A 15,456-nucleotide genomic window follows, 5' to 3' on the forward strand; every position below is an offset into this window, starting at 1 on the left:
TTCAAGTTTTAAGTTCTGTGATTAATTGCACTTTTTAATCTAAGACTCTTCAATATAAAACTACTTATTGATTGCAACTAAAGAATGATAGAGCCCCTATAAAAACTTGGCCTAGAGTGACTGCTTAGGAACAGAAGCAAGAGCTGCTTACACAATGTTTCTCTGTAACTTACCTGAGCTTCTTTAACTCCACTAAGTTTTAACCATCTGCAGATGCTTTTAACAACTCAATATAGAAACACTTCTGTGTATACACAGATTCCTCTGTTGTGTTTTCCTGAGAAACCTTTTTAAGCATATCAACAATCTTTAAAACAGCATTTAGATATATAAAGAATGTCTATAAGAAAGCACAACTATAAGAAAATCTTAGGCACAGCGGTCTATGGCACGTCCTGCGGGAGAGTCCTCTGCTGGTGTGGCTGGCTCCTTTTTCCTAACGGTCTTCTACCAGCTGCTTTTGCAAGCTGAGAAAAGAGAAGTGTTAGTCCAAACTGGGATCTCGGTCAGCGCTGACCCCTCGCTGCTTTCACAGCAGTGCACGCCCTGCAGGAAAACGCTGCCCCATGGGGAGGTAAGCAACTCTTGCGCGTGTCCTAACAGTGGAAAGCTTCACCCCACACCTCTCTGCTCAGTGGGGTGAGCGCTGCCTCTGGCCCTGCAGGTGTCCCTAAACCTTTCTTGTAAGCTCCTTCCAGTTTTACAGTTAAAATAAGGAGGGATTTTCCAAATAGGGAAAATGCCTGTACTGTGAGCTTTTTCAATGTAAACAGACTGTGTGGCACTGAAGGTGATTTAGAAGCTAGAAATGAGGCAACCTCTGGCTGTATGGCCCAAAGTACAGCTGCCACTTTTGAATGGTTAAGACCTACCTCTCCAGATATTCCTTAACGTTATTATAACCGTAAAATTTGGCCAGGTGGATGAGGATCCCTGTGGCACAGCGGCCATCACGCTTTCGACAGTAACTACAATTGCAGATCCCACGGCAGGGAGGACACATCCAATCCTAGAAGAGAAATGAAGCAGGAATTTACCCCATTAGCCACACAGGGTATTTGGATTAAACCTGGCCTCTCCTACAAGGTCTATCGAAAAATCTTGCTCCTGTCAACACATGAAGGCCCAGAAAGGTTGGTTGTGCAACAACACACAAGAGGTGCTGAAAAATGCTTTTAGACAAAATACCTATTAGGCATTGAGACTTCAGGAGCATTAGGCTTAACTGCACAGCTCATCTGTTGCACACCCTGTGCCCCCCAAGTGTGAATTTTTGAAGGATTTTTTTTTAAGATTTATATAAGAACGGGGTACAGACCAGATGCGAGAGAGGGTGAGAGGATTCACCAGAGAGGGGAATAGACGAGGCAGACTGATGAACTACACTGCTGTCAAATAGTGACTTAGGGGAGCAGCGGGTGAGGTAGGAGAGGTCTGCTGTGCCATGTGGGACCCTTACTGGCCAGCCAGGATTGAACCAGAGCTACGGAGCTTCACAACACTGCGCTCAACCGCGCGCCACTGGGGGAGGCCCCTCAGCGTGAATTTCTGAGTAGCAGCTTCTAGCCCTCTACATAGTAGGGGTAATACAGCAACTGCTGTGTAAGAGTTCCCAGAGAGAGCAGTGTTTCAAGGTCATACTAACCATGAAGCTGTTACCTCATTCTACAGAGGAAAGTGAAGGATTCAGAGGCTAGGAAACTATTTAACTTAAAGGTTTCACATGTGTTAGTACAGTTTAACCTGAAGCAGTGAAAGGCACCCACATTCACCTGGACAATGCACTCTCTTAGGCAGCTTGCTTTCATTCCAGAAGGAAATGCTAATTTTCATTTCCAGGAGAGCTGTGAAGCTGCAGGTCCCCAGTGAATGGCCCAGGGAGCACTCCGGTGTGAGTGTGTCTGCTGCACCTACCGGGTCCAGCAGCGCTGATCTCACGTCTTCCCCATAGCGATTCCGCAGGCACGGCCCACAGAACTGTCCTCGCACCCCGCCACAGCTCTGATTCCGACACACCGTCTTGGTGTCTGTGGTCTTTTGTCGGCACTGATGGCAAGTGTTGCCCTAAGAGCAGAAGGTGATGTGAGCACACAAGGGACGAACAGGGTGAACCCCACGTGCTGTCCATGGGCACACGCAGCATCACTTCCCTGGTTCAAGCCATGTACCCACCAGTAGCCTGTGAGGAATGGAAGGCTCAGAGACCTGACGAAAGCGCCCAGATGAAGGGGTACAGAGCTGGGGAGACAGGGTGCCTGTGTGGCCCCCTCTAAGGCTACTAAAATGTTGACGGAAAATACCTACTACCAGGTAGTATTTATCAAAAAACAAAGCCATGCTGAGGAGCTACGTCAACTATGGGACTCTAGTGTGACCTTCAGTGAAGACCTGGGAACAGCTCCCACTGGCATCCCCTAAGTCACTATTTGACAGTATCTGAGTTGAAGTATTTTCTATGGTTATAGTTCCCCCCCCCCCCAGTATTTGAAATATATTTAAAATACGATTACATCTAAATTGCTTTCCCCCAGAGAGACCCTCCCCCGGTTGAGAGGCAGCCTCTCAGCTCTGCAGGGATGGGCGCATTGTTCTAAGCCCCCAAACAACATGAAAGCCATGCAGGATGTCAACCACCAGTGACTTGGACTCCCAATAAGTCATGATCATAAAAGTAACTTACCAGAACTTTGTCATAGATTTTATCTCGAACAGTAATAGCAACATTCTCTAAGTCCTCCTCTGTGATATCCTCCACTGGCCGGAAAGACGACACACGCCGACGCCGTCTGTACCCCTGGCATTTCCCCTGCAAAACAAGCCAAAGCAGAAGTCAGTGTGAGGTATTTTGCATGGTTGAAAAAAATACTGTAATTGAAAAACCCAGCCAGCTCCAGCATCAACATTAACTGTGCCATCACCCTGGCACCGTTCATTCACTCACTGAGGTCACGCCAACCCTGCTCAGTTAGCAAGGTGACACCCCAGTCAATGAAATGCAGGTTCTCTGGTGACCTGGTACATACACTGAGGAGAGGAAAAGAAGTGACTCACACCGAAAAGCCACAAATGTGAAGAAGCCAAAGTTTTTCCCTCCTGCCAGGAAGTTCTTACAGCCGAAAGGCTTGGAATGGTCACTGTACCTTCCCATATCTAGGGAGCCAACTGCAGCTGTTAAGAGGGCTTTACTGATGGCACTAAAGGTCAAACTAGACTCTTGACATCTGAGTAGCTCCTGAGCTCAGCTTACAGGACTCTGGTCAACAGCTTGGACCAGGGAGGCTCATCGAGGGTGGCCCTGGAAGCCCGGTAGAAATGTGAATTCTCACCTTCTGCAGGTGAGCTTGACCAGGTCAGAACCTCTGTACTTTGAACCAGCCCCGGAGGCACTAATAATGTGCCTAAATTTGAGGACCACTGGCTTAGACAAAGAATAGCTTATTACAGCCAGCAAATACCCCACTAACTGTCCTCCTCCTTCGGAAACCGTGAAGCTCCTCTGCAAATTTGGTGGCTGAGACAGTGAAGTTCTCCAGCGCAAACTTCTCAGGAGGCCGTGCACTCCGGGTCGGGTTCATGCGCCGCGTGATCTGTCCTTCGGAGAAGGCCCGCCTCACTGTTTTCTTCTTCTGAAAGCAAGAGCGAGACATAGGAAAGTGGGTACTTTCGGGAACGAGTGCCAAGTGCCAACTGATGACTATATATCAGTAGTGCTATAAACAACCATAAGGTGTTCCACTTACAGAAGCTGAGCTCGGGGTCCGGACTGGGAAGAAATCTGGCATTGAGTTCAATTCCGCCAATAGCTGAGCAAGCTGAAGTTTGGAACAAAAGAAAGGAGCTTAACCAAAGACCAGCAGTTCAGCCAACACCCAGCACAAGTCTTCGACTTTAGTAGAAACTTAACTGCAATAGTTTATGTACGCTTATACTTGTAACCTCATCTTTTTCTCCACAGGAATAAAACTGGTGCCCATGTCTTATATATATATATATATATATATAAAAATATGGACATGACACACTGAAATGCCTCCCGGGACAACCAAAGTCCTGACTGGTTCATGATTAGTGTGGCCCTGGAATGTATTTTTGCCTATCTCAATCAAGTTCCATCATGTTTGGTAAATAAAAGGTTCAACTAAACTATTCTGATAGGGTTTTTTTTGGGTTAACTTCTTATTAATAATAATTATGTGGGAATATTTTCATAAAGTAACACCTATGAGTACCAGGTAATGCAGCTGTATACCCACCGGAAAACTAGCATTATATTTTTAAAAGTTTCCTATTTAAACAAATGTATAGGTGTCATTAAAACCATGAAGAACAATGTTATTTTTAAAATGCAGATAGCTACAGTGCTAAACTTCCCTGAGCTAAGCACAGATGTGTAGGCTTAATAAGTTCTTTAGTAACTTATTTATTGTGCTTTTTATTGAAAGAAAACATTAAAGAGAAGTTACTTATATACCAAAATGCTAAATTCATTGAGATAATTATACGCACACACAATTATGAAGCAAAGAACCTACTGACCACTTACTTAAGATTTCAGCTTGTTCCATTCGTTACTACAATGAAGACATTCTTAATGTGATTTGAAACTGTGCAAGTTGTTTTAATGCCTAGGCCTCTTTCGGCTGCTGCCTTGAAACCACAGCCGTCACCACAGGACAACGGTTTCCAGGCTGAAAACTGCCCGCCTGACCTATACACTGCAAACCTCAGGGGACTTTGCAACATCCTGCTCACATCATGTTTCTTTCTGCTGGGGACCAGACAGTGGCAGCCACTGTCCAGAATTCTAGGACCACTATGTATGCAAACCTTAACCTACTCAACAGTGAGCGGGCATGAGAGCACGGCACTGTGCAAGGGGCTACAAAGGATCCTAGGAAGTTTTTCTATTCCCAAACCAGAGCTGATTAGCTGCTTGGGGTCTGCCTGCATGACCTCACCATGGCTTTGTTCTCCTTGATGTTCATGGTCCTCTTCAGCAGGGCATCCGAGCTCTCCTGGCCCTCATCCCTGGAGTCATCCTCAGATTCAGAGGTAGAATCTTCCCTTTCCTTCCCCAGTCTGCAGTTCTTTCTTCCAAGAATTGTTTTTTTACTGTCCTGTAAGCAAGAGCTAGGAAACAATGGCTCAGAACTGTCTTTATCTGACTTTCTGGCCGGTTTCTTGGTGGGGAATTGGAAGGCCACTCGAAGACCAATACTGCTTCTTCTAGATCTGCTTCTTCTAGGGGTAGCCTTTTTTTTGTCACTGTCCTCTTGCTCACTCTCTAAAGATGCTTTGTCGCTGTCACTCAAATCCGACTCTGCAAGCTAACAAAACGAGAAAGAACAGAAGTATTTTATATGACAGACCTTCACAAAGACATGTTTAAAACCACTCTGACATTATTTTGGGGGGAAGAGAACAGTCAAAATCTTCCCCTTCCGGAGAGCAGGAACAGGATTCATGAGTGAGAGACAGAGCTAACTCCACCTCTGGAAGCCAGAGAAGCAGCAGAATGACCAGCCATCAGGGTCCATGGGGGAACCTCATTGCTAGGAGATGGGTTCTTACTCTGAGGGAAACTCCCCACCCCTTTTCTGTAAATCTTCAGGGCTGTGGGGTGACATCAAGGCAGAGCTGCAGGTTATTGTGGAGCACCCCTTCAGGCCACTGAAGAAATTCTCCCCCCTCACTTTCCAACTCTGCTTGGTATAGGTCTCTAGCATTAATGTGTTATTTAAAGACCCACAAGAACACACTAACAACAAAGATGACAGTGGGTACATCTCAGCTGTGAGGGGACTCTAAGCAACAACAGAGACAGGTTTCAGTATCAAGCCGACCTAGACGTCTTTCCCTGCCCACAAGCCAGAAAGGTTAGTCTAGGAACCTCTGTGAGGGGCTCTCGACACCAGGGCTGCTACGACAACTGCACGTCCTCAGGGAGCCTCCAAGATATAGCTGGCCTCAAGGTGAAAATAAGAGGGAAAAAATGAAAACTGCCTGACTTTGGTGTATGTATCAATCCACATCAAGCCAAGGAGAGAAACATGACTCTCTGGCATTGATTTACCTTTTTTTTTTTTTTACATATGCTATACTTTCCCCCTATTAGTAGTCGCTCCAAAATTAAAAACAATGGGCTATAGAATCATGTAGTTGGCAGAGACACTGTTAGAGAACTTGCTGGTCACCATCCACCTGCCTCCTGACAAAGCATGCAGAGCAGCTTACTGCAAAGGACTAGGGGAGAGAAAAGGCAAACTAAATACCAGGGGAGACTCAGGCCCTCAGGGCTGAACGCGAGGACCAAGGCCATCACTGGGGATATGTCACGTCTGGCAGAACCACCCCAGACACCAAGGCTTGGTGAGATCCCACAGTCAGAAACAGGCTCACCAAACCTCATCAGGATGGCAAGAGGTTGGGCAGGGAGGCAACACTGATTTCTCATTGAATTTTAAATAAAATTTTCAGGTAAAACTGCCATGAGCTATGAGTTTTATCGGCATTAACATTACAGTTCACACCCTAAATTTAGAAACTATAGGGAACGGGCCTCCCTGGTGGCGCAGTGGGTTAAACACCGCACTATGAAGCAATCTGAAGCCTCTGCAGCACGAGTTTGATCCCCGGCCGGCCAGGGAACAACACACATGGCGAAGCAGACCTCTGCTGGCTCGCCCATGCTCCCCTCAGCAGTGTATTTCAGTCAGTCTGCCTGTTCTGTTCCCCACTCTGTCTCTGGTGACTCCTCTCACCCCTCGCATCTCTGGCCTGTGCCCCAGCTCTTGTATGCATAAATAAATCTTTAAAAAAAAAGAAAAAAGAAACTATGAGGGAGAAAAAAGGAGTTTGGGGGTAATTCACTTTCCTATGCTGACAACACAAATTCTCTGAGTAACTACTCATCGCTTCACTAAAAAATATAAAATAAGTCACAAAGAGTAGACAATACCCAATAAGGTTTGGAAGGATTTTAGTATCTCGCTGGCAGGAAACTAGAGCTGTGTGGGCCAGAACACACAAGCTGCCATACACAGAGTTGCTGTAAAGAAAGTGAAAGGACACTGGGGTCTCTGTGTTGCTATTCATGGAAAAAAAAGCATCATCAACCAAGGCAGCCTACCATTAGGGTTTTCAGGCCGAAGTCCCCCCCAGGAAAAGATGAGAGACAAAATGAACCTACTAGTTACAGCTATTTATACTTCTACATAGGTTCCAAGCCAGAAGTGGTTCCTTAGAAGCTTCTCAGAATGTTAAGAGGCTGAAATTCTATTCTGATACCAAAGAAGAAATGGTATATTGATCTGGGATAAATGCATGCTATCTTTCAGTCACCATAATACACTTGTACACTTAAAAAAAAAAAAAATTCCAAGGGCTAGTCTTTAAACTTACCCCAGCATTCAAATACTCACTGGCAAATAAAGTGGACTTAATACATGAAATAAAGGAAGAGATGAATAAATCTCTTCATGACATTGTGCTGAGAATGGATTCCCCTCAGGAATCCAGGAAATGCTTTACAATGATAAAACACTGTATCATTAAATATGTTGGCACCTAAATCAAGAATGCACAGGGAAAAAAAGGTATATGATGTTATAAATATTCAAAAATTTTAATTGACTAAAATAAAATCTATTAAAAAAATGAATGGGAAATTTTTGTCAAACTCCACGCCTAACACTATGACATCACACACAACAGAAAATGACTTTAAGGGCCTCCCTCATAGCACAGGGGTTAAGTCTCAGCACTATCAAGCTAACGCAGCCGCCGCAGCACGACTCTGATCCTCACCCAGGGACCTGACCCACATGCCGCAGCAGACCTCTCACGTCTTGTCTGCTGCTCCCCTCAGCAGTGTATTTCAGTAGATCTACCTGTTCTGCTCCCCGCTCTGTCTCTGGTGAATCCTCTCACCCACACACCTTTGGCCTAGACCCCCGTTCTTGCAAGCTAAACAAACAAATCTTAAAAAAAAAAAAAGAAAGAAAGAAAGAAAGAAAATGACTTTAAAAAACATACTGCTCCAAACAGGCCCTCCTCTTTTCACATGGTGGCTGAAGAAAATCTGACACTCTTTGATAAGGACAATAATGTATACCTGTAACACATCCCCCCCAAGGCTCCCAAGGCACCCGGGGAGAAACCTGGATTTTCTCTAAAAGAACCAAAGACTAGAAGGTGAGGGATTCGCCTGAGAGCTATGATTCTTATATTCTGTGAACTAGTTTATAAGACAAAGGTTTAAACAAAGTAAAATCTTTTCATTTGTGAAGTGATTTGTCACAAGTAAAGATACAAATCAGAAACAGGACTAAAAATATTACAACCCACACTCCTTCATGTTGATAATTATTACCATTACCTCTGGGTTGCTGTTGACAGTCAGATCACTCTGTGTAAACCCTTCAAAATCTTCCATCTCTGAGTCAGTGTCCTCTATGAAGATTCTTCTCAGTTCTTCTGTGAAGTATTTGGAGTGGAAACACATATCCTGCTAAATTAAAAACATATGTACGTCACAGAAAAAGAAAGACTGGAGGTTACCAGGGGTTGGGGTAGGGGCTAGTGGGGAGTTATCGTTTAATGGGGGCAGAGCTGCCGTCCGAGGTGATGTCAGGGTTCTGGAAGAGGGCACTGCTGATGGCTGCAACCACCATGAATGTACTCAGTGCCACTTGGCGTCCTGCTGGCCAGGAACTAGGGACTTGCCTGCATTTAAAAATGGCTACAAGGGTACATTTCATCTGTGTATTTTACATTAAACAGCACATATATTCCCATTTTCTAAAGCGAAATTTGGACCCAGAAATCAAATTATTTAAAAAAAAAATGTCAGAATGACTGTAGCCTCCATCACTAAGTGCTGATGCAATTCAGTTTCTCATGCCAGCGCTGGCCATCGTCTGCTTTCACACAAAATGGAAACACATGGGAAGATGCGAGTAGAAAACGTGGCATCCTCCACATGCTGACTTTCCCTTCTAACAGCCACCCCAAGTTGGTCTCCTCCAGGTCTCAGTCCTGAGTGTGCCTTCCTCTAGCAAAAGGTACGTCTTTGTGGAAAAGGGCTAGGACCGCCACAGTCCTCCGTGACCGCTGCTGGAGACACTGGAGTCGCCCCGTGACCCATCACTGCAGGGGGCTGAGAGAAACCTCCCACTCTGCCCTCCCTGCCCACTGGAATCCTGACCCCCAGGAGCTCTTCTCTGGCACGTGAGAAGCCAGACAGACAGGTAGCGAAAGAGCAGAAGGAAAGATGTTTCATGAATGACTTTTTTTTTTAAAGATTTATTTTTATTTATTTATTTATACAAGCACTGGGTACAGTCAGAAGCGTGGGAGGATGGGAGAATTCACCAGAGCGGGGAGCAGAGCAGGCAGAAGGACCGAAGCACAGTGCTGAGGGGAGCAGCGGGCGGCAGGAGGGGTCTGCGCGCCATGTGGGACCCTCACCCGGAGGCCGGGGATCGAACCAGAGCTGTAGAGGCTGCGGGCAGCTTTGCAACCCAGCGCTCAACCGCTGGGCCACCGGGGAGGCCCTCATGACTGACTCTTCATGACAGTTTCCAATTATGTTTTTCCATGCCTGGAAGAGGCGAAAGAAAGGAGACCCACACCCAGCCTCCTCCATGCTGGCAACTGGGGCTGGGTCCATGTCCCCAATTGCCTTTGACGTCACTTCCTCCCACGCCCAATACAGCAATGACCCCTCATCACATCACATTTGGTTGGAGAATCTTTATTTCCCCCTGCCTTTCCTTGACTTTAATTATATACTTCTTAGAGCTCAGATAATCTCTGGAGAAAAATAGATATAATAGATGAGCGGAAAAACTTACAGGGGGGAAAGAGAAAGAAACGCCTATATCCAGCATTTTCTTAAGCTTAAAAATGTCTCCTCTGAATTATGGGTAAGTGGAGTAAGTGTGCTCAGAGCTAAATTACTTTGTTCCTTTGTTGATAGCTGTGGTGCAGCTGCTTGAAAAAAAAATAATAATGCACACACAAAGGGGAAGTTTTCTTTAAAGTGAAACTTAAATTGTGTTTAAGGGAGACCAAAGGCAGCACTGCCGCACATACCGTGTGCGAGTTCAGGCAGCTTCTCCCAGCTGGCTGAGACGCCCTGAGCGCGCAGGGGGAGGGCGGGGAGCAGCAGGCGGAGGGCGGGAGCAGCAGGGCGGGGTGCACCGCTCAGGAAGAGCCACTCTCTACAGGGAACCCGCCACTGACCTGCCACCGCACAGAGCAGGAAACACCTGGCGCCCTGAGCTGCCCGCAGGCTGTTTTACGGCAATGGGACCTCTGTGTGAGTTTTATCATACGCCACAGTCCCTGCCTAGGCCTCAAGAGAGCTGGCTTAGAGCACCAAGCTTCAACTTTCCCGTCCTTCTGGCTCCCTCTATCCTCTGAGCTGGCCTCACAGGGCAACACAGGAGCAATCACAAGAACTGCTTCTGCTGGCAAAAAAAAAAAAAAAAAAAAAAAAAATGACTTTACTACAGTACTAAATTGGGGCAGTGTTTTCCTTCTCTTTATTCCCCCAGGGTATAAAAATTTGTTTTTAACACATGGGTCTGTATGAAACAAACACCCAGCTTACATGGCCTTCGTTACGACACCCAGAATCTGTCTGTCATTCTTTCAAATCGATCCAGGCAGCGCGCTATGGGCTGTAGTCACCTCTATGACCAAGAACATGAGCATGTAAGAGGTTCGAGAAGGGGAGCTACCAGAATGGTTTGTTTTTATTCTGACATGAAGAAACTGACTAGAAAGTGAAGATGGGCAGGCTGGTGGCTGAATGTCTGAAGCGAGAGGAAAGGGACAGTGCAGGAGCGCAGTCATAGACGGGAAGCTGAAAAGCACCTCTCGAGCTTGAGGTCCCTTCCACCAGTGGTTTATGACGAGAGGAAGCTGGACAGGTTGGCAGGTCACCACCGTGAGGATCAGTGTTACGAGGGAGACCTAAGCAGTACAGCATCCGGAGAAAGGAAATCCATGAAGGCTTCAAGGAAGAAGGAATGTCCACAGTGGATCTGAAGGGGGGTAGAGTGTAGGAAAATGACGAGAGGCCGCCCAGACAAGGAGCGCAGCCTGCCCCAGAGCAGAGGGCAGAACAGTGCGTGACGCGGGGACCAACACAGTTCCTGGCCGAATGCAGCACAGTGGGCAGGAGGGAGGATGATGGGAGGTCAGAGGCTGAGAAGCACCTTGGCTGCCTTCTCAGAGGTGGGCCTCAGACAAGTCACCTCCTGAATGTCAGTTCATCACCTGTCAAATGGGGAATGACAACAGCACCTACAGCTTCCCAGGGAGGGACGTGAAATACAAGCAACTTGTCCAAAAAGCACGTAGTCACGGGCCAGCTAATTGGCTGGGCTCTGACTGGGGGGTTGGGGGGAGAAGTAACTGCAAGATAAAATCAGTCCTTACAGCAGCAAAACCAGCTGCTTCATTTCCTTATGTCGACTACAAGCCAGCCTTGTGCACGGCACCTAACAGGTCCTCCACGCTCAGAAACCCTTCCCGGTGGACCCAACAGGCTCTGCTCTGCATCACTGCCTGGCCACTTGGGAATGGGGACAGGCAGCTGCGGAATGGGAGCGGGGGGCTAGACAGACTGGGACCACAGTGGGAAGTAAAGGGACGAACATTCGTATAAAGGCTACGAGGACCCGTGCGAGTGGGGTGAAGAGAGAGGGAAGGGTGGAGGCAAGGAACATGGCATAGGTTTCATCAACTCCTGGAAGAGTCAGGGAGATGGGAGAAGAGGAGCAGGAAGAGGAAAGGAGGAGATAAAATGGGAAAGCCAGCGAGACAAGCAGGGGAAGGGAGATGGCAGTCTCAGATAACCCTTGAACTGGTCCAACCCTTGACTGGTCCAACTGGCCTAGCAAAATAAATCTGAGGCTGCAAGAATCTGGAGGCGACGCCTCCCTGGTGGCGCAAGGGGTTAAGCACCACACTAGAAGCAATCCACAGCCTCTGCAGCAGGAGCTCAATCCTGGCCGGCCAGGGAGCAACCCACATGGTACAGCAGACCTCTCCTGACTTGCCCGCTGCTCCCCTCAGCAGTGTATTTCAGTCAGTCTGCCTGTTCTGTTCCCCACACGGCCTCTGGTGAATCCTCTCACCCCCCCTATCCCCCGCATCTCTGGCCTGTACCCCAGCTCTTATATGCATAAATAAACCTTTTTTAAAAAAAAAAAAAAAACCTGGAGGTGAACCGCTGAAGGCAAGCTATCATGGAGATCACTAAGCAAAAAAAGGTCTGGAGGCAAAATTTGGAGAACACCTACATGAGGGGCAGGAGAAAGATGAGGTGACAATAAACAATGTTGTGTTTCAACACAATAAAGATGTAATAGGAAAAAACCAGAGAGTGGAAGTAAGTGGCTATAGGGGTCAGATGCTCTGGTGACATTAGGGGAGGATCACAGAGATGGGGAGGCCTCCAGTGACCTCAACAGCACATCCCCCCAGATTATACACAAGTCAGCTGAGTAAGCAGATCCTTCGTATATCTATATAAAAATAACTGCTTCCCTTATACTTGTCCAATCGAAGCAAGACGGGATTTACAGTCTTCTAAGAGAGTCCACGGTCAAAGGAGAATGAAGAATTTTCAGTGTCATGCTGAGGCCACAGAAAGCTAGCTATGTTGATTGGCCATTCTATTGCTGAGGCACAATATCAATCTCCAGGGTCTCTCAGAGAACGGTAACTTGTGTCTGCACAGATCTAAGCCATTAAGGAAAGAACAATGCAGTTCCAAGAGCAAGGTGCCCCCAGAGCCACACTCACGCAGCTGTCTCGGGGCAACCACAAGCTCCTGCCTATGCTCTGGGCTCTCCCTGTGCGGGGCTTGCCCTCACGGCCAGCTGCGTGGCAGCGCTCAGAATACAGGGCTGCAGCTCCAAGGTAGAAGAAAATGGATTTAATCACGTGAAGTCCCCTTTATTTAAAAAAACAAACAATCAATTACATAGAAAGCATTTAAGCAGCAAAAGTGAGGCCAAGTTCCAGCACCAGAGTCTGGAACTGTAAAGGTATTAAAACACTTAGAAAACAAAAATATGCAACAATTGCTATCACCAACCTCAAAGCACAGCCAAAAAGAAAGCATATCTAACCAAGGTTCCGGCTTCCAGACACAGCCTGCCTCGAAGCCAGGGCTGCGGTACCTGTTTCCCGGGCTCCAGCGAGTCGAAACTATCACAGCTCTCCTCTGATGACAGGGTTTCCATGGGAACATCGTCATGAAAACCAAGGAAGTCTTCATCATCACTGGGGGCGTTAAAGATGTCAGCTACTTCTTTGGGGATCTGCTTGGGATGCAGAAAAGAAGAAGTATATAACTATTGCTCTCACCACTGAGGAAAATTTTCTACAGGGCAGTAGGAACGACCATCTCAAACTCCATCCATCGGTGGAGGCTGCCCGGCACACCCCAGGGACCCCGAGTAACATGTGCTGCAGCTGATCCCTCACAGCAACATGGGCAGGCGGGGAGGAGAAGACTTTTCTCTCTCAAATTCTAGGCTTGTATCCTATCTTCCAGCGAATGTCACCGCTGTAGCTAGATGTAAGACATTTTTGATCTCTTGACAAAAAGAAAGAAAAGAGATGTTGGTTTCCAAGAAAACAATGAGTTCTCTATTTTTCACTTACAGAGGATTTATCTTTCAATGTTATCCACGTCTTTAAAAAAAAAATCCATGAGGTATTACGTAGCTCCTCTTAATTTCCACCTACAGTTTTTTTTATGTTTCTGTGTTTTGTCAGTGATTCAGAGATATGAAAATTCATACAGGGAAATAAGTAGTTTTCTTTTTCATAACCTGAGTCAATTTAAGTAATTTTGGAATTAACCTCAAGGGAGTTTAAATGCTGTTGGACAATTATTCCTAGAGAGAACACTGTCAACACATGGAAGTTACAAATACTATCTGCTGAGAGTCCACTTTGTATACTGACTAGCCAATTTGTTCCCACCTCTTTTTGAAAAAGTTTAAGCACATAGATAGCTGAAAGAATAGTATAAACAGCCATATATTCTTCCTCCGGAGCCATGACCTGTTACCACATTTGCTGTCTCTTAACAAATATTGGTTTGAACAAGATATATCTGCTGACATTTGACTGTCTCACTAGAAAACCAGCAATTTAGTATGCGCCAACCTAATCCATGTATGTTTCAAGTAATTTGCAAACATATACCAATGCATCCTAAAATACTTCAGCATTTTTCTCCCAAGAATATGGACATCTTCCTACAGAACATCAAAAAAATAATTATACCTAAAATAACAAAATCAATTCTATAAAACTGACAACATCTTTAAATGTCTGCCACTGGGCCTCCCTGGGGGCGCAGGGGTTAAAGTCTCAGTGCAATCAAGCTATTGCTAGCTCCTGTGACCTGAGTTGGATCCCCAACCAGGAGCTAAACCCACATGGTGCAGCAGACCTCTCCTGTCTCGCCTGCTGCTCCCCTCAGCAGTGTTATTTCAGTAGATCTGCCTGTTCTGTTTCCCACATTGTCTCTGGTGAATCCTTTCACCTCCCTGCAACTCTGGTCTACACCCCAGTTCTTGTATGCATAAATAAAAATCTTTAAAAATTGTCTTAAAATGGTAATTGAAAAAAAAAAAAGCGTGCCTCTTTCCACAAAATGTCTTTCATAATTTGGGGGAGGGTAATAAGGATCACACATTGTATTTGATTCTTATGACATTTTTGTTGCTTTTCTTAACACTGACATTTTTTTCACAGCCCAAGACAACTGTCTATAGAATGCCACACATACTGAGTTTATTGGATTGTTTCCAATGGACATAATTTATACACAATTTCTGGCAACAATTCTACACAGGCAACATATACTTTGCAAAGCATTGTATATAAATTAAAAACACAAAATGTCAGAGTATCTCCTATTAAGTACTAGAGTGTTTTAAAATATAAGAACTTCCGAACATATTCATAGATGAAATAATACAATGGACACACATAGTGACTCCTTAGCAAGCATCTGCGCATAGTTACTCTTGTGTCATCTGTACCCCTACCCACCTGCCCTCCTTCCAAATTTATTTTAAATTCCTTATAAACACAGCACCATTTCACACTTTATAAGCAAATATAGTCTGTGTTCACAGTTCTATTGCCTCACATTTTAAAACTGTTTACATCATGACCTAATAAAGGCCCATACATAGAGGTCTCTCAGTTCTGTATCTCAATTCCTGATATTTTCCCTGCAACTTATTTTCAAAAAACTGGGTCATTTGACTTAGAGTTTGCAGCCCCAAGATGGTGTTTAGCAGATGCTTTTGGATTTCCTGTAATTTGGTAGTTGAAACTAGAGGCTTGGCCAAAATCAAGTCTGCTTCCTTTCTGACGAGACTACTTTGTAGGTAGTATTGCTTTCTCTTGTAG

At 45.8% G+C, this 15,456-nt stretch overlaps 1 protein-coding gene across 1 annotated transcript; it reads right to left on the minus strand.

Moving 5' to 3' along the window:
- Positions 1 to 436: 436 nt before the first annotated feature.
- CDCA7L (cell division cycle associated 7 like) lies at positions 437 to 13,277 on the minus strand (the record flags this gene model as incomplete). Its single annotated transcript, XM_084230591.1, has 9 exons — positions 13,200 to 13,277; positions 8,378 to 8,506; positions 4,959 to 5,327; positions 3,741 to 3,812; positions 3,456 to 3,626; positions 2,681 to 2,806; positions 1,915 to 2,064; positions 873 to 1,009; positions 437 to 467 (listed from the first exon to the last, which is right to left on the minus strand). The coding sequence occupies exons 1-9, from the start codon at positions 13,260 to 13,262 to the stop codon at positions 437 to 439; spliced, it is 1,248 nt and encodes a 415-aa protein (XP_084086717.1). The 5' UTR covers positions 13,263 to 13,277.
- Positions 13,278 to 15,456: the final 2,179 nt, after the last annotated feature.

This window comes from Talpa europaea (genome assembly GCF_964194135.1).
Source record: "Talpa europaea genome assembly, chromosome: 3".
Lineage (NCBI taxonomy): Eukaryota > Metazoa > Chordata > Mammalia > Eulipotyphla > Talpidae > Talpa > Talpa europaea.